Source organism: Gopherus evgoodei, chromosome 12, assembly GCF_007399415.2.
Source record: "Gopherus evgoodei ecotype Sinaloan lineage chromosome 12, rGopEvg1_v1.p, whole genome shotgun sequence".
Taxonomy (NCBI): Eukaryota; Metazoa; Chordata; order Testudines; family Testudinidae; genus Gopherus; species Gopherus evgoodei.
The window spans coordinates 1,064,705-1,084,356 of NC_044333.1; the positions used below are offsets into that span (position 1 = coordinate 1,064,705).

At 47.9% G+C, this 19,652-nt stretch overlaps 1 protein-coding gene across 5 annotated transcripts in view; it reads left to right on the forward strand.

Annotated features, from left to right (window-relative positions):
* Positions 1 to 18,900, forward strand: part of WDR59 (WD repeat domain 59) — a 90,107-nt gene extending 71,207 nt beyond the window's left edge. For all 5 annotated transcript variants that reach the window (XM_030581208.1, XM_030581210.1, XM_030581209.1 and 2 more), the window contains 8 exons: positions 6,922 to 7,055; positions 8,981 to 9,062; positions 11,606 to 11,718; positions 13,689 to 13,836; positions 13,933 to 14,005; positions 16,174 to 16,300; positions 16,787 to 16,929; positions 18,075 to 18,900. In XM_030581208.1, the coding sequence (XP_030437068.1) occupies positions 6,922 to 7,055; positions 8,981 to 9,062; positions 11,606 to 11,718; positions 13,689 to 13,836; positions 13,933 to 14,005; positions 16,174 to 16,300; positions 16,787 to 16,929; positions 18,075 to 18,310 (1,056 nt within the window). In that variant the 3' untranslated portion in view covers positions 18,311 to 18,900. The remainder of the gene's footprint in view (positions 1 to 6,921; positions 7,056 to 8,980; positions 9,063 to 11,605; positions 11,719 to 13,688; positions 13,837 to 13,932; positions 14,006 to 16,173; positions 16,301 to 16,786; positions 16,930 to 18,074) is intronic.
* Positions 18,901 to 19,652: the final 752 nt, after the last annotated feature.

Below are 19,652 nucleotides of genomic sequence, written 5' to 3' on the forward strand. Positions count from 1 at the left end.
GGAGGTGGTTAAGCTGCTGACAAAAACCTGCGATCTCATGAAAATCAGCTGCTGGTTTTTAATTCAGTAGGATTGCTACTTTTCGGTCATAGAATCATAGAATATTAGGGTTGGGAGAGACCTCAAGAGGTCATCTAATGCAACCTCCTGCTCAAAGCAGGACAAGTCCCCAACTAAATCATTCCAGCCAGGGCTTTGTCAAGCCTGACCTTAAAAACCTCTAAGGATGGAGAATCCACCGCCTCCCTAGGGAACCCATTCCAGTGCTTTACCACCTTCCTAGTGAAATAGTGTTTCCTAATAGCCAACCTAGACCTCCCCCACTGCAACTTGAGACCATTGCGCCTTGTTCCGTCATCTGCTACCACTGAGAACAGCCGATTTCCATCCTCTTTGGAACCCCCCTTCAGGTAGTTGAAGGCTGCTATCAAACCCCCCTCACTCTTCTGCAGACTAAATAAGCCCAGTTCTCTCAGCCTCTCCTCAGAAGTCATGTGCCCCAGCCCCCTAATCATTTTTGTTGCCGTCCGCTGGACTCTCTCCAATTTGTCCACATCCTTTCTGTAGTGGGGGGGGGGGCCAAAACTGGACACAGTACTCCAGGTGTGGCCTCACCAGTGCCGAATAGAGAGGAATAATCACTTCCCTCAGTCTGCTGGCAATGGTCCTACTAATGCAGACCAATATGCCGTTGGCCTTCTTGGCAACAAGGGCACACTACTGACTCATATCCAGCTTCTCTTCCACTGTAATCTCCAGGTCCTTTTCTGCAGAACTGCTGCTTAGCCAGTCAGTCCCCAGTCTGTAGCAGTGCATGGATTCTTCCTTCTTAGGTGCAGGACTCTGCATTTGTCCTTGTTGAACCTCATCAGATTTCTTTTGGCCCAATCCTCCAATTTGTCTAGGTCCCTTTGGACCCTATCCCTACTATCCAGTGTGTCTACCTCTCCCCCCAGCTTAGTGTTATCTGCGAATTTGCTGAGGGTGCAATTCATCCCATTATCCAGATCATTAATCAAGATATTGAACAAAACTGGCCCCAGGACCAACCTGCGACCCGTGGGGAATTCTGCTTGATACCGGCTGTCAACTAGACAGTGAGCCGTTGATCACTACCCATTGAGCCTGAAATCTGGTCAGCTTTCTATCTATCTTTAAAAAAGAAGTAGGGATTATTTTGGGAATGACAGAGCAGTAATCCGTATTTCAGTACTGGGTACCTGGTTGAGCTCTAGTTAAAACTATAATTATGGTACAGCTTGGGGAACATGATATGATAACGACATACCAGCATGGCTTTTGTAAAGGAAAATTGTACCTCCATAATCTACCACAAGTCTATGAATGTGTCACCAAAATAGTGGCTGAAAGAGAATAGGAAGACATAATTCATTTGGACTTTCAGAAAGCCTTTGACAGAGTCCTTTGCAAGAGGCTATTAAAGAAGCCAGTGTTCTGAAAGAGTGAGAAATAAAGTTTTGCCGTGGATCAGCAGCTAAGACAGAAACCTTAGCTAGGGAAAAATGGCCAGTTTTCAACATGGCAAAAGTTTTAGTGAGATGCTCCAAAGTTCTATCCTCAGAGCAGTTTATTTATCAATTTATTTATCAATGATGTGAAAAAGGGAGTGAGTAGTGAGATGTCAGAATGTGTGGATAACAACTCATCTAAACAATGATAGAGGACAGGAGAAGAGGAATCTAATTTGAGTGAGGAACTACAGAGGGACCTAACCAAGCTCGGTGCCTGTTCAGCACAACAACAGGTGGATGGAATTTCATGATGAGAGAATCAAAGTAGCTCACTGAAAGGAATCATCTGAACTGAGGAGTGCAGAGTGAAATATAATCGCTCAGGAAGCAGACATGGGCATCACTGAGGACAATGCAATGGAAACCTCTGCTCAATATGCAGCAGTCACAATGGCTGGATGCGAAAAGAATAATGCTACCCATACTATTAAGGCATTCTAGAAATCAGTCTACCAAAATTATAAACAGAAAAGTAGACACCTTCGAAAATAAGTGTCTCAGAAAAATTCTTGAGTGTTGGTTGGAAAGACTTCATCACCAACATAGAAATCTGAGAAATTACTCACCAACATCTCATCTCCACTAGAATTAGAAGAAAGTCCTAGTTGTATCTGGGGCATGTACTTTGGATGCCAAGAGACAAACTCCCCTGGGAAGCAGTCAAGTGGAAAGCAGCTGCTGTGAGGAAACGCAGGCACCCTAGGGAGAGGAGAGAGCAGACCAGTCAATTTCACCAAGCAGAATAGCAGAGACTAGATTCCACTCTGTGTACCAGGATTGGCACAGGAACGATGTCATGTAATGATTGTATAAATCAACAGCTTGCCCTCACCTGGAAAACTGTGTTCTGTGCCAGTCACCCTGCCTCAAAAAAGATACAGAAGAAACTGAAGGGTTTTTTGAAGACAGGCAGCTTAAATAGTTAGAGCCATGAGGGGAATTCCATATATGTTTAGTTTGAGAGAGGAGATGACATGATGGTGGGATACAGAACAATGCCCCATATGGAAAAGATGAATTACTTTGTGTCATAACCAAGAGCTGGGGACAGTCAGTGAAACCCCATAAGCAAATATAAAACTGATAAAAGAAAATACTATTATGCACCACATAACTATCATGTGGCCTTTTTTGCCACCAGAGATCATTGAGACTGAGAATCTGAGAGCTTATTAGGATAATGAGACTATCCACCGATTAATGAGAGAGACACCAAAACCTCCTGCTTCAGGGCAGGAACCAGCCTCTAACTGATGAGAGTCAGGAAGAAATCGTCCCCAAATGGACAGGTTCTTCCGTAATTGCCCACTTGGGATTTCTTGCCCCTTCCTTGGAAGCTGCTGGGACTGGCTACCAGGGCAGATATTGCAAATAGCAAATCTTAATGTTACAGAGAAGCTTGTTCTAAAAACCTGGCAGTGTGGTAGTCAGGCAGGTTTCGGACACCTGTAATTGGAGTTAACTGGGGCTGGTTGTTCTTAATACAAGGAGTTTCACCCCCACTGGGGGTTTCATCAGAAGCACCTTGAACCTGATCTGGAGCTTGGTGAACTTAATCCTTGGCATCGTCTGCGTTCTCCTCCCTTTCTATCACTCCACTCCATTAAAACAAATGTAATGCTTGAACCTCTCTCTCATTCACGTGCCCCTACATTTCACGGGGCTCCCTACAACACTGCCTGTGTCAGCAGGATCCCGAGGTGAGACATGAATGTTCAGTAGCTAAGAATCCCCATTCCAAGAGGAGCATGCAGGATTTTGTAACCCGCTCTGCTGATTATGCAGGGATAATTGTAGTTGCTACAAGCAGTCAGTGGCTTATTCTTGGGCTGTCTGTTTCTGCACTGAACCCGTTTACTGCCATCATCACCTCAGATTGCAGCAAATGGCGCCTTCGGGCTAGCTATGCAGTCATTTCCTAGGGCTGTTCCCCACCGCCACCCCCTTCCCCGTGACTGTCTAAACACTCTTGGTTCCTTCCTCCTGATGCTCAGAGGAGCTGAAGAACCTCAATTCACTGTCAGTGGCTATTTCCTTTCTCTCCTGCCTCTCCTCTCGGGCTCTCTGAAGCAGCTGAGGAGATGCAATTCCTACTGGCTTGGATTCTAGATTGTATGAAGGTAGGGCTAGAAAGGTTGAGGACAAATGACCCAAATTTTACACCTGTAGCTTCAAGTGCAATGGGGGCAGGCTCATTAATTTACAGTTGAGTGCCACCCATTATGTTCCCAGCCTCTTTAAACCTGAGCAACCAATTGCTGGCTGGTGTGTCATGAAGGCGGTGGGGTGCCATCAACCTCTCGCAGAGCCCCAGGGAGAAGCACATTTCCTATGCCTCTTGAATTCTGTGGAAAGAGGGGCCTCTTTAAACCACAGAGGAAAATTCTCCCCAGAAAACAAGTTGAGCAAAAGGGGAGATGGAAACTTTTTCCCAAGCCCCTGTGGAACGACAGACTCAAACACAGGATACTTCTGGCCTCTGGTAACCCTGCCTCAAAAGTGTCCAAACATTGCCCACCTGAGGGCTACTCTTGTGGTTTGCCAGAAATCATTTGGACCAAGGTGAAACATCACCTGGGACCTGCAGTCTCCATGGTCTTCACCTCCCCGTTACAGGTGAAGGTTGATATGGCTCATGTTTGGCTGCCCACGCCAAGGCTGACATCTCCTGCTGGTTCCTTGGCTTTCTGTCCTACTGCCACTGGATGATTGAAGCAAACAGGACTTTTAATTGGACCAGTCTCTCAAAAATGGCTGTGTGGATCTCCATGGGCGCAGCTCCGGGGTGTGGGGTGGCGGTGGCAGAATCTGTAGCGTAGGCAAGGTGTATGGGTTTTTTTGTAACCACCCACCACTAGTGGAGCTAGGCCAGTGACCAATCCTGGGTCCAAACAGTGCGAGTATGTAGACAGCCCTCATCCAAGGGAAGGGGGAAGATTTGATTGCCAGGCCCAGTAATCAGTTATTGTCTTCATTGTTTCGCCTGGTGCCCTCCTGACACCTAGCAGTGTAAATGATCCATTCGTGGAATATTTCATTTTTCCATCCTCATCCTTCCCCTCCCCCCCAAAGTTACTTGTGGAAAATGCTGTGTTTTGTCCATGTTCTGAGTCTCCAAAATGCCTCCCTGAAGTAGGCGGGGTTTGAATCGGCTTTCAGTGACAGAAGGACAGTGTGTGTTTTTCAGAGGAGCGTACCTCAGTCTGGGAAAATTGTCCTCCTGTGAGCGCTGAGGAGCCCAAGGAATCCTCTCCCCCGCTGGGGTCAGCTAGTAAACAGGTGGCACACTGCTCTCCAGAGTACTCTGTTGGCATTACGCCTGCAGAGAACGGGCCCTGCACCTGCAAACCTGAGTTCAAATGTCACTCTGCTCCCTTCTGACACCAAGGAAAGGAGTTTCCTGGCCAACGCTGCATGGGGCACAGAGTGGGGAAGCATGCTGGCCCTTCAAAGTGCACCTGCCACTCTCACTGCACATAGCACGCTATAGCACAAAGCATGTTCTCCATTTCTTCCCCTTTCCCATACATACACTAACGGCTACCTGCTGTAAAACATAGATACTTCTGTGGGTATCCTCCAAACGGATCCAGCCTGCTCTGGGAAATCTATGGGCATTTCCCATGGACTCCAATGAGAGCAGCATCTGGCCCACAACATATTATTGATCAGTTTCAGGGAACTAGCAGACTGAAGGCAAGCCCTGCATATCAGAGAGGACACTGGCCCACACCCTGCAGTATGATCCCACTCAGAGATTAATTCTGTTGCTTTTAGGAACAAATACACAATGCTGTTGAATATCAAAACTTCTGCTCCAATTTTCAGGGGTTTGCACAGCTGGACATAAGGGCAGAGCCCTGGTAGCTGGATTTTCAGAGGTGCTGAGCAACACCTACAGCCCCCTTTGATGTAAATGCTCAATGCCTGTGAATATCAGATCATACCTGTGCAGGCTACAGAAGTATGGGTGGGGCTTTGAAAAGCACCCATGTCTGCCTCATTGAAAATTAATGGGATATTTGCTCCTAGACTCCCTTTTTAAAACAAGTCTCTCCTTCACTTACCTGACAGAGGGCTCTGTCTCACCTGTGCTATATCACCAGGTAAGGAGCATGTATTCCTTCTTGGTTCTGTGTGGCAGGTTCTAGTGATGGCCTCAGCTGCTGCACGGCAAAGCCCAGAGTCAGTAAAGGAGGAATTAATTTTCAATGACCTTTAAAAATCAAGTGCCTGTGTGTGTAATTATTAAGCCTGCCAAGTATGTTCCTGTGCAGTCAATGCGCATTTAGCAGACCCTTGCTATTTCACTGTGTTCACCAAGAGAGCTGTTGCCCATCTCGGATTTGCCAGGAAGCAAAGGCACAATCTGAGAACATCACAGAATGTACTTTGTTTACCTTAGCCCTCTGTAGCAGCCAGTGCCTCCTGCAAGACATTGCTCCAGTCTCTTCATGTGGTTGGGCCATTGCATGCACTCACTCCCCTCGCCGCCCCCACAAGTGGTGGGCTAACAAGCTGAGGAGCTGGAAGAGGCCAGGAAACTGGCCATCTAAAATAATTGATGTGGGTGGCCCAAGTAGTTTTATGCATCTTGGCATAAAGGTGAAAACTCTGTGGCCATTTGGGGGAATGCTTGGCTTCCTCGCTGTGTCTCCTCACCAGCCTCCCACAGCAGTGGTTTGGGTGCAGCTGGAAATTAGCTGGTTAGAGTGGCAACTGCCTACTGCTGTAGGAAATTCCTGGGCTCCTTTGATTGAGTGTTGCCATCAGGCAGCCAGCTCTTCTTGTTCTCAAACAGAAGTGTTGGCGAATGCTGTAGACGAGGCACTGGAGTCCAATTCAGTCCCATCCTGGTCCTAGACAGTGACACACAAAGGACCCATTAGAACTAGGTGGAAGAGACAACATCATGTCAACTTCTCCCTGTGACTCCGGTCTGAAGCTAGCAGCAATACAGGACCTCTTCCCACGTACCTCTGCTCAGAGCTCTTGTTGAAGTCAGTGGTGGTCCTGTGTGCAGTGGGCTCATGGGACCAGACCCAGAACCATTAAAGATATTTTACTGGTCCTTCTGCCAGCCTTTCTGCATATTATTGGCTTGCTGGGTATTGATTTCTTTTTACTGCCTCCCCCTATAATTTGTAAAATCCCTCTCAAGCGTGTGTGTTGGCCCTTGAGCTTGCCGACTTGCCTGCCTTTCACTTCCTAGAGATGGAGACACTTGTTCTCCTGGGCATGTCATTAATGTTCTTCGGGGGTAACACAGAGTCTTTGGAAGGCATGAGTAGGTGCTGCTTGCAATACTTCTGATGCTCATGCATTGTTCCTGCCCTGATAACAGCTGCTGTCTTCCTCCCTCAGTAACTTGTTGCTGTCTATTCTGCAGAAATCAAGGAGATGGAAAAGCAAGCGTGAGGGGACAGATGCCAGCAACCGACCTATTAAAGCTGCTGGCAAAGTCATCATACAGGATATCTCCTGCCTGCTTCCTGTGCACAAATCACTAGGGGACCAGTACATGTGAGTACACAGCCCTTTCTCCAGGGCCGGCTCTAGGCACCAGCGTCCTATGTGCTCGGGGCAGCTCTTTTCAAGGGGAGGCACTGCGGTGTTTGCTTCGGCAGCGACACTCTGGCTTTTTGCTTGGGGCGGCAAAAAACCTGAAGCCGGCCCTGCCTATCTCTAGCCCCAAACTAAGGCGGCTCTTAATACCACTGCTGTGCTCTGCAGTGTCGAAATCAGTCAACATCTTGTTCCACTGAGCCCCCATTCTTCACCTCTTGCATCACTCTCATGGTGTCACCGTCTACCTAGGAGAGATGGCTTCTTTCCCAAAAACTTCTGGAAGGGATGTGTGGTGAAGGAAATACGTGGGAATGTATTTGATTGTAGGTCTACACACCAGCTCCAGCCCTAGCAGCTGAAGATTGTATATATGGCTGTTGGAGGACTTCATCATTTGAAACAAACATTGTGAGCATGGGACCTTTTCACAGGGGTACATGTTAAAGCAGAATTCCAAAGGGTTGGTTTTGGAATGGGCTTTTGCCCCTTCTTGTTTCGTTACGATGGATGATGAGGCCTGGAAGTTTCTTTCTATCTATCTATCTATGTGTGCATATACACTCAAACACACTTTTTCTCTTTCTTGCTCTCAAAAAGGTTTTTTCAACTTTGTGTGCACGCGCGCGTATTAATTTCAGGGCTGTGCATCTGTATTGTGAGTGCTTTCCTCTTAATCAAAAGGATGGAGATGCTGAATCTTTATTAAAGACATCCTTTCTCTAATGTGCTAATTATCATTGAAGTTCTAATGCAAACGAAAAAAAAACAGATGGGAAAGCTCTTCTTTCAATTGCTCAACTTTCATTTCCATTCTAGTGATATATTGTCATTCCGCTGGTGTTCTCGTCAGCAGAGGGCCTTTGAGGCGAGACAGTCCCTGAATGTCATGTGTTTTTAAAAAGGAAAAAACCACAAAATCCCTTTCCTGCCTTTTCTATCCATCATAAAGAAGTAAAAATAACCCAGCCATTGGCCAATTGTTTCGCAGACGCACGTGGTCTTAAAGAGTGGGGGCGGGGAAGAGATTCTCTTTCTGGTCCATTTATTTGTAAGGTCTTATGCAGTCTTTTTCCCAAATGGAAGCAGATGAAGGAGAAAATCATGGGGGTGTTTGGGGGAGCTGTGTTGCTGCCAGTGAGTGGGAGATCTGCCAAGTAGTTGTGAGGTCCACATGCCACCCCACCAACCTCTCAATGCTGCTGGAGACTAGTCAGTGGTGGCATGTCATCCCACTCAGGATCACACCTGGCTCTCCCTCAAAGTCTACAGCTGGCTGTAAAATGAGCTGACCAGGAGATGGAATGGTGACGATAATTTGTAAGTGTCAGAGGGGTGGTAGCTGTGTTAGTCTGGATCTGTAAAAGCAGCAAAGAGTCCTGTGGCACCTTATAGACTAACAGATGTATTGGAGCATGAGCATCCGACGAAGTCTGTATTCACCCATGGAAGCTCATGCTCCAATACATCGGTTAGTCTATAAGGTGCCACAGGACTCTTTGCTGCTTTTACAGATAATTTGTAAATGGGGCAGCCCCAAATGGCTATCAGCTTCTGGGTACAAGAACAAATCTCAGCTCCACATTGCACCAGTAGTTGTCACCATGGTAATAACTCTTTGGTGGTGGACCATCTCAGGACGACTGTCAGAGCAGATCCTGCTATTTGCTGTTGGATTGGAATGGGACACTGTGGAGTGGGCAGTCTGTTAGGGCAGCTCGCTGGCATGCAGTTGGATGTCTCTTAATGTCTGTGGAGGAAATGCTGATCGGTCTGACCCTGCAATGTGATTAGGGAGTTCTGTCCAGTGGTGTGAACCATAACCAACCCTCCCTTGGTAAATAGCATGTCAGTAAGAGATGAGCCCTCTCTTTCTTTTTCAGTCTGAACATCAGTAACATTCAGGAGACCTGCCAGAAGAATGCTTCCTCAGCCTTGGCAGTTGGACGTAGGGATCTCGTCCAGGTATTGGGCTTGCCCTTTATCTAGAGCACAGCAGCTGAATGGGATGCCTTAGCGAATACGTTACTCTTGCCTTGTCATTCTCATGCCATTATCCTGGATTTCAAGGGCATGGCTGGGTCATTGGGGTGCACCAGTCACTCCAGAGACCATCTTGAAGGGTTATGACAAGTCCTCCCTGGTAACTGGGGCAGAAGCAGTGACACTTTGTAACATCTCATTGAGAAGTCCCTGGCCAGGCTAGCAAATGGTTCATTTCATGCCCTTTGCCAAACCAGCTGAGATGACTACGTGCTCTGAGAATTTCTCATAGGCCAAGATAGACACAGGGCATGCTACTTTGTTAGTGACTGGAATGGACATACATCAAAATCACTGCAGCCACTGTAAGCATTTTGGCAAGAGGAACTCTCTCTTTCTTCTACCTGTGGGGCTTGTAATAATAGTGATGATTATGGCTGTTCTGTGCTGGAACTGAATACAAAAGGCAGACAGCCTGTGCCCCAAAGACCTTACAATCTAATACTGTTTTGAGTATTGAGACATTTTCCTTTTCTCTATCATGCTGCTTCCATTGCAGTGGATTCCACTGGGGCAGTGAAAACAAATTAGTTTCAGTTTCATTTTGTTTGTACTCTGTTATTTTCAGATTCTTCTACTTTAGCAGGATGATCTGAAGTTTGTGTTGCAAACCCTGCAGCAAAATGTTGTATCTTTAAACAGCTACATTGTTTCATTTGAGTCTCTTTAAGTTCATACAAATATTTCAATTTTCAGCTTTTAAAAAAAAGTTTTAAAAACCTAAATGGTGTTCCTTAAATATAAACCACAAACATTTTCTGATTCACTTTATGTAAATATTAAAAGGATCAATAGCACCTCATAGGAAAGGCTAATTCCTAGAAGGGTTTCCCGGCTGATTGCTGCAGTGTTTACACCACTTTCTCATTTCATTCCTCCACCTGCACTGCAACTTTACAGAAATGCCTTGCTTCTCAGCTGAGACCTGGAGCCCCGAGCTGCAGCATGACAATTTCTCAATGTCCCCTTATGAGCCTGCTTTGTATGAATTACCCAGCTTTTCCCTGGCCCCTATGGTCTGCTCCTTCGCTCAGGGTCTGCTTTGCTTCTGTACTTCAGTTTCCCTCCTTTCCAATCTCTCCAGGTCCCACAGTGCTGCCACATTCCTGAAATTCCCTGTCTGTGTTTCTTTGCACTCCGTGTTTTCTCCCATGTTCTCAGCTCTCATGTCCTGTATCTTAGCTGCCACTGCCTTTCTAACACCTCCCTCCCTGCCCTCCTCCTTTTCTGTTACAGTCTGTAGTCAGTGGTTCACCCTCAGCTAGAATACTGTGTGCAGTTCTGGTCACCTCACCTCACAAGGATATAGCAGAAAACCTAGCGAGGGATTAAAGACTGGTGATAAGAGTGACTGAGTCCTAGAGAGGTGTCTATGTGGAAAGAGACTGAAAAAGTCTGGGACTGTTTAGTTTAGAAGGGAGACAAATCAGAGGGGATGTGATAGAGGTATACAGAATAAGGAGTGGGGTAGGTACAGAGATGGCAAATCAGGTGCTCCTCATGCACAATAAAAGAACAAGAAGCATTTAATAAAACTGAAAGGCAGCAAATTAAAAACTGATCAAAGGTCATGTGTGTTTATATGTTATAGTTCACCTGTGGAACTCATTGACACAGTGTCACAGAGGTCAAGAGTGTCATCAGATTTTAAAAATCAGATTAGACACTTATTGATAAAGAAAACCTCCCACTTCCTGGAATAAGCCAACCTTGAAATGGGGGGGGGTAAGAAGAAACGCCTTCTATCAGCCATTTATTCCATAATTGTCCCCTAGGGAGCTTCTTGCACATTGCACTGAAGCATTTGGTGCTGGCCGCTGTCACAGACAGCCTAATACACTAGATCAGGGGTAGGCAACCTATGGCGCACGTGCCGAAGGCGGCACGCGAGCTGATTTTCAGTGGCACTCTCACTGCCCGGGTCCTGGCCACCTGTGCGGGGAGCTCTGCATTTTAATGTAATTGAAGCTTCTTAAACATTTAAAAAACCTCATTTACTTTACCTACAATAGTTTAGTTATATATTATAGACTTATAAAAAGAGACCTTCTAAAAACGTTAAAATGTATTACTGGCATGCAAAACCTTAAATTAGGGTGAATAAATGAAGACTCGGCACAGCACTTCTGAAAGGCTGCCGACCCCTGCACTAGATGGATCCCAGGTCTGGTCTGGTCTGTCAGTGGGGCTCCCTCCCCAACAGCTGACACTGCTTTTCTGCAGCTAAGAGGTAGCTAGCTGGTTGATATGACTGACTGATTCTCCATTATTATAGAGCCCAACTCCAAAACCATCAGGGCTTGGCTGATTCTGGGGCCTCTAGAATATCAGCTGTACCTGTTAAGAAAGAATTCTGCCATTATTGAACCTTGCATGCGTGATTGCAGTGCGGGGTCAGAGCCCTCAGTGCAGGTGAATTTCTGTTTCTAGTTGTCGTTCATGCTGTTCCTCTTGTATCTGTCCAGGTCTGGTCACTGGCTACGGTAGCCACGGATCTCTGTCTTGGACCAAAATCTGACCCGGATTTGGAGACACCCTGGGCTCAACATCCATTTGGACGTCAGCTCCTGGAGTCCCTGTAGGTCTCTGAAAGCTCAAAGCAGGGGCAGGGGTAGTCTCTGGAGCAGAGCTGTTCATAGCTGCAAGTTGTAGGGTCTTGTTTCAGACTTAGATGAGAGGAGCTGCTTGCTAAGCCCAGCGACTTTGAGCTAGATCCTGCCCTTTAGGGATAATCAGTGCATAGCCTCTGATCGTGGAGTTCTCTATCACTTCGTGTGACTGCCCTCACCTTTAATATGCGGGGAGACTGTCCATCTCTATCATGAGATGCACGTTCATAGGACAAAAGAGGGAAGCCACAAATCTGTTTATTACAAATAGGAGGCACCCCTGGCACTCATGAAGTGACCACCTGCCCTTTGGCTAAGCTAAGATTAGCTTCTCCTGCTCTGATGTGATGTTTATGGTACAGTATGTGGTGCTCCAAGACATCTGGCTTGACTAGCACATGGAGGAGGCCTGATGTAAGAGGGAACTGCCCCTTTTATCCAGGATTATTTTCCTCGCCACCTTCCAACTGTCTTGATTTGGCTGCCAGTTTAACAATCAAATTCCCTGCTGGTTGCTCCAAGTGCAAATTATTTCCTGTCATCCAGAGAGCCTTCTGGTAGCTACCTCCATTAAGGCCTAATTCACACTCAGCCCTCTTGCACAGCAAATTACCTACCTCTTGACATTGATCTGAATCTGTTCGGATAGGAAGAGTTGATAGCCGATACTAATCTGTTCCAAAGCTTAGAACCTGCTTTGAGCTGCTTTGCTGACAGTTCTGCCAAACCTGCTACGTGGACTCTGCCCTAGTTCTGCTCTGGTGTGAGGCAGGTATGGGAAAGAGGGACAGTCCATTCCTATAGCCATCCTCTAACCAGTGCCAATCTCCAACCTATGCCTGCCCTTCACCAAGACAGTGAAGAGAACTCCCTTTGGTGGTGCTGCTCTTATGCTTGGCTGGGAGGAAGCATCTGTTGTTTGTATTGCAGCAAAACCTGTGGCCAGTCAGAAAGCAGGGCCATGCTGTGCTAGGCACTGTACTGACACACAGTCAGAAGACAGTCCCTGCCCCAAAGAGTCTGCAGTCTGTTATCACCTGACACAACAGGTGGATGAGGCAAACGAGAGGAGGGAGAAAGGAAGTGGGCGATAACTACATCAGTCAAACTATAATAAGCAGAGATCTTGGTTCACTGTCTGCCTTGCCATGAACAGTTATCCCCACTAATTCACCTTGTCTGGCCTCTTGACAGTGGCCAAATCTGTTCTCTGTCTTGGGTACCAGTGTATTCATAGGACATGGCACAATCTCTGCATGTCAAAATAGATAAAATTCACCTCAAACCCGCATTCATCACCCATTAATTCTCCTGCTTGTAGAGTGCAGAGTGCACACTTTGGATCTCCCATTTCCAGAAAGCCCCATCTCCTGCCAGTGTTACAGGCTGCTCTATATTAAATCCATCCCCAACCCTCCCTATCAACTAAATCTCTTTAGGAATCAAACTTTGGCCTCATCCCCATTGCTCTGGCCTTTAAGCTGGGGTTGGAATCTGGGCTGGGAATGGCCCCAGGAGTCTGAGAAGTCTGAGTATTTTCACTAAAAGATCAGACAGTGAGTTGCGCGGCTCAGTTTAACCTTGCTTCTGCAGAACTGCTCTTTGGAGCTGTGCAGACCCCAGGATCCTTGGGCATTTCCAGTGTGGATGGGGTCCTTAAGAACCACCCTGCAGTAAGGGATTGGATACTTCCATGCAGAGAGGAACCATTTCTTTGGGAATTAGGCCTTGATTGTCTGTCCAGCTGGAAGCTCTTTTATCTATTTATTTGAAAAGTAATGAAAAGGAGAGTCTGTCCCCCCAAACCCCACACATCCTCTGAGCAGCAGGGCGTAGTTAGTTCCATAGGGTCCCCCAACCCCTGGCCTGCTGTGAGTGTTCCCTTTGACTGATGAACTCTGCCTCAGCTCCTGCTCTCTCCCTTTTCTTCCTCTCTCAGGCTGGCTCACTACTGTCAGCTCCACGATGTTCAGACCCTGGCCATGCTCTGCAGTGTGTTTGAGGCCCAGTCCAGGCTGCAGGGGTGTGTGAGTTCCTCAGGACCCGTCCCTCAGCGCTCCTCCAACATGCTCTCCCACAGCCGATACGTATGCACAGCCATTTCTTTCCAACTGCTTTTCTTGAAAGTCTGGAATAGCTTTGGTTCGTGTGTGACACAACTCCCTCTTGTTTCCACCCAACAGCCCAGCTTTACATCTTCAGGCTCCTGTTCCAGCATGTCAGACCCTGGACTCAACACAGGAGGCTGGAACATAGGTATGGAGAGGCAGGGGAGTTGACAGATAGAGGAAATGACTTTATTTGCATGAGCACCCTCGGCATTAAATGGCTATCTGTGGTGGTGATGGTGGTAAAGAATTGTAAGTGGTTGTGGATCTGAGAAGCAAAGAGCAAATTTCCATGGTTTTATTGGTGGGTCAGGTACCATGGCTGGAAATGAGCATGACCCCAAGTGCTGTCTGCCCTTGTTAATGGTTTAATGTTGATGTTTCTTCCGACTTGTCAAACTTGTTGTGTCAAACTGTGCACTGGTGGAATGAATCTCACTGCAAACTTCACCCTGATGTGCACAAGGACTCCAGTTCACTGTCAGCCTGCTGGGCGGGAGGTCACACCGGAGCCAAAACCAGCTGTGTCTATGGCAGTCCCTCTCCCCATGGCAGATGAGTGGTGGGACAGACCACTCAGGATGACCCTGTTACTAGACAACGTCTCTCTGATCTTGGACTACAAGGAACCAAAACAGCTTGCTTCATCTAATTGAGCAAGCTTTCCCCAAACCCCATTCAGCTTTTGAGGACTTGATTCCAAATGCCCATCCCATCCCTTCTATTTTCCCAGGTATTTGTGTCCCAAGATAAGTAGGTGGCTATGGCCAGTGATATTTTGCTCTTCTCCTGGCTTGGCAGATGCTCCAGGTGATACTGTCTTGTTGCTGTGCTGGCCACGTGGGGTGATGTAGGATCACTGCTGCCAGAGCACTTGTCCAGTTTGAGGCCAGTCATTCTGTGCACCACAGCCATTGCCAGTTAGGACACTTCAGATATTTGCTGGAGGAGCTTTGACCAGGGACTTTCTGTTTTCTCTCCACTCCAGAGTTGCAGGAGAGGTGTTCACTCCTTTACTTTGCAATGGCCTAGCTAGAATAGTGGCAGTCGGGAAGGCTGGAGTGGCAGTGGCAGCTCTTACAAGTGACACGACATTGGGATCCTACAGGCATTTCCTACCAAGTTAACACTTTTCAGAAAAGTTGGAATTCAGGGCTGTCTTGTGTCCCCAGGGTCCAGTGTACTGCCATCTGCATGATGTTTGTTTCTGTGGCCTGCCTGGCTGAGCACAATATTCGGCCCAAGCAACAGCAAACCTGTAATCGCTCAGTACAGTTTGCAGCTATCTTTGGAACAGGGAAGGGAGCAGAAGCAAGGACAACCCTACTAATGTTGGTGTGCCACTCTTCTCCCTTCACCCAGGGGTCATGCGCTTCTCTGAAATATTTCCCCCAGGAGGCCTTTTTCATACCAGCATCCTCACAGAGGAACAAGAATCCTCCCCTTCCCCAGCCCAACGTGTGGAAGTCCTGACACCAGCGCACTCCCAGCCACTGGGAATGGAACTGTACTGATGCTAACTTTCCTACCAGCACCGAGCTGTGCAATTCCCCTGTGGAGCAATCTCCGTGTTTTCATATGGGGTAGAACACCAAGTGCAGCCTTCTGAATCCAGATTTTCTGCTTTCTGAGAGCCTTCTCCTCATGCAGTCATTGCATGGCCCCTCTGCTGGGGAGCTGGAGGGACGCTCTCAAGAGGCTGATGGAAAATGAAGGGGTTGGCTCTTGGCTCTCTACGATGTAGGAGTGTTTGTTTGTAATGGTGTAGAGCAGAGGTTCTCAGACTTTTTTTTTCCCCCTAAGGGGCCCCCCAACATGCTATAAAACTTCATGGCCCACCTCTGCCACCAGAACTGGGTTTCTGCATATAAAAGCCAGGGCTGGTGTTAAGGGATAGCAAGCAGGGCAGTTGCCCAGGGTCGCACATCACAGGGGGCACCGTGAAGCTAAGTTGTTCAGGCTTCTGCTTCAGCCCCAGGTGGCGGGCTCAGGGCCCTGGACTTCAGCCCCATGCAGTAAGGCTTCGGCTTTCTGCTCTGGCCCCAGTGAGTCTAACACTGGTCCTGCTTGGTGGACCGCTGAAACTTGCTCACAGCCCTCCATGGGTGCCCCAGACCCCTGGTTGAGAACTACTGGTGTAGAAGACAATACTAACACATTCAAGGGTGGAAGGGGGCGGAGAGAGCGCGTAGCCTCACATGCTTCCATCTAACTTTCACATCTCCTCCTCGAGCCTTTCACACATCACATTGCCCCATTCATAGCCCACTCATCACTGCATCTCGGGGCACACTAACCATCTTTTGACTTTTGCAGCAAGCAAAGAGACAGAACACGCATTCACCCCCTGGTGCGAGTCTTCACCTGATGACCTCCGCTACGGAAACCTGACGTATGCTGACCACCGGGAGCGCGAGAGAGATCAACATGACAAGAACAAAAGGTAGCACTCAGCAACTCCTGTTTGTGCAGTTTCTGGGCAGTTCTCACAGTCAGCTGGAAGACTGTCTAGCTAGCTATTCCATGGTGGCATTAGAGCTAATCAAGGGAGAGTTGGCAAACCCTTAGCTCAAACTTTCACTCAGTTAGTGGCCTTGAAAGCTTAATGCTCCAAACCAATTCTGCTCAGTGATTGGCTGACTGCCCGTGAAATCTTTTAATAAATCAGCTGCAGCGAGGGCCCTGAAAGAGAACCTGACCCTCTGACACACCCTAGTTCTGATGACAGATATGGTTCACTCAGGCTCACTGCGACATTGTCATTCAAAAATTATAACACTGTCTGAGAGACTGCGAAAATAAGAAGTTACTCCTGTAGCTATCTGAGAAGTGACTTCATAGCCATTGCTGCTGGCTGGGTTAAGAATCGCAGCCAGAGCTGTGGTGAGTGAACAGATCAAGGGACTGACTGTTTGAGTCCCTCCTCCAGGCTCCTGGACCCTGCCAACACTCAGCAGTTTGATGACTTCAAGAAATGCTACGGGGAAATCCTTTATCGCTGGGGTCTGCGAGAGAAACGGGCTGAGGTTCTGAAGTTCGTTTCCTGTCCTCCCGACCCGCACAAGGGAATCGGTTAGTGTGTAATTCTGCCTCTTCCAGCTACCCCTTCCTGAAGGGTTTGGGGATAAATATTCAGCAGATATGATGATCTAAGATGTATCCATTCAGCCAATCGAGAGACTGGCTGTGGCAGCAAATTGCTTGGTAAGTACTCAGCCCCCTGTTGGCAGTTCAGAGTGGAGATGGGATCTTTAGATCTTGGCCAAGTGACTCTGTATGTGGGACGGAGGGACATTACCAGCTGGAAGTGTGTTCACCACTGTGTCATGATGGCCTCTTGACTGTGCTGGAGGCTATTCCTCATCTGGGGTAGTATGGAGAGCCAACCCAATCACTGACCATGGACTGAGAGGTTCTCACAATGTCTAGTGGATAGAATCAGAAAAGCCTGGTTTCTGGCTTTAGGAAACCCAGACAGAAAATGGGTAGGCAAGACATTCCCCCAAGCCCTGTGGCTGCCCATTGCAGTTCTCCAGCAGACCTAGCAAGAGGAAGGCACACTGCACTTCTGGGTGGGTGTAATGTCGAACAGGGAAGCAGCATTAGCAGCAGCTATGAGGAAGCTTGCATTGCCCCGTCACCTTGTTGTTGGGCTGGAAGAGCAGAGCAGCCTGGATCGTGATGCTCTTCTCCAGGTAAACGGCAGCCACACACTAGAGGTCACCTCTGCTCCCGTTGACATGCTGGACTTGGCTTGTGCCTGTTTGTTTCTCATGGAGGAGATGGATGCTAAAGACAAAACTCTACAGAAATGTAGAGAGAGAGAAAAGGGCAGCTGGAGGAGTTCATCTCCACAGCACCTCAGTCCAGCCCAGGTTAGTCATGGCTAAAAGCTGTTCCCTTCTCCTGATGCTGTTCAGACAGCTTGTATTAATGGGTCTCAGTCCAGCGCCTCATGCTTTGATGTCTCAGCCAACTGGATAGCCTCAGCAGAGGAGTGAAGGAATGTAACAGGCCAGTGAGAAGAACTCTGCTGTTACTCAGGGAGGTGGGCTCCCTAGGTCAGGTCTGAGGCAGATCAGCAGGGCTTGGGGGAGAGGGGGGAGACTCTGCTGCACCTGCCCTGGGGATGAATAGAGAACTGTAGTCTCCAGGACTATACGAGCCTGCAGTAACTGTTTTGCTCTCCGTTTCTTTTCTCTCTCCCGCACTGCCAGAGTTTGGGGTGTACTGCAGTCACTGCCGCAGCGAGGTGCGGGGCACCCAGTGCGCCATCTGCAAAGGCTTCACTTTCCAGTGTGCCATCTGCCACGTGGCAGTGCGAGGCTCCTCCAATTTCTGTCTGACCTGCGGACATGGAGGACACACCAGCCACATGATGGAATGGTTTCGCACCCAGGAAGTGTGCCCCACCGGCTGCGGGTGCCACTGCCTGCTCGAGAGCACATTCTGAGCACAGTCAGCGAGAGCAGAGAGCATCCCTAGTATGGGATCTAATACTTATTCCTCAACCACGGTCAGTCAGCTTCTCTCCACAGTATCTACAGAGGATGCCTACGGGGGCTGAAGCAGGATTTACTTGCTGTGCATTGCACTAGTATTACCAAATGCTTCCAGTCTTCCAACAGCTTCCCAGGTGGCTCCAGGCAGAAGTGGCCAAACTCTTGTGAGCCATTGCTGGTAATAGATGCTGTTCTGGGAAAATCAACCTCTGCTATCAAGGATACATGACTGGTGGTTCGTCTCCATGAGGCTGAAAGGAATGTGTGAAAGTTCCTTTGGGGTGTCTTTCCAAGGGCCTCCTGGCAGGAAGACAACCGGATAAGAGATCAAGTCACATGACAAAGACAATCCTCTTAGCTAAGTTAAGGTGAAATTAGTTTCCAGACAGGAGTGGAGTTCCAAGCTTAACTCAGTCTTCAAAGAGCAAATAGACAATGGGCTTTTGAGATGACGTTTCAGTACCAAGGAGCCAGGGGAGATTTTTAAATGTTTTTTTCTGAACTGCCATTTCTTGGCCTAATAAAATTCTGTTAATCACACTAAAAGGTAGTTTGATCCTTTTGTTTCAAGGATCATTTCCTAGTTTCCTACTCAGTTGAACAATAACTGTAGATGGTATAAAAAGCCCTGCCTCTCCGCCCCCCCCCAACCCAGTGCACTAGAATCACTTGTTCCTTTCTAGAGATTTAAAACACATTACTCTTGGGGGAGGGGAGGGGCGCAATTTTTTGTGGTGGTGACTGGGTGGAACAATTCACTTTAACCCCTTCTCAGTGACACACCCTGTTGACTGGACAAAGGACTACTGGTATTCTGGGTCTTGGATCAGCTCATAGTCTCCATGGAATGACGGTTCTGCCTCCAGTGGTCTGGGATCTGCTGTGGTGGGAGGGTAATTTTGTGGAGCGGGGGTTGTGTGTCTCCTATGAAATTGTGAGATGTGCAGAGATGAGACACTCAAGGCCTGATTTTATTTTTTTCTTCTCAACTGCATATGCATTTTCACATATAAACTTATCAGCTTCCTGTGCAAATGAGGTCCCTAGCTGATGCATTCCTGGTGCAGATGCTGTCGCTGTCTGTGCAGTCATGTAAATCAGGTATGCAGCCTGAATCTGATGCTTAGCTTTCTGTGCCAGTCTGACATACCTAGACCCAGCCTTGACAGAGGCACGGGATTCCTTCTGCACCCACCGAGCGGGTAGGAACACATTTCTCCCTCTCTGGAACACCTTGTGTCTGAAATCAGACCTTGGAAATCTTGGAATGGAGGAAACTGATCATGTATCTTC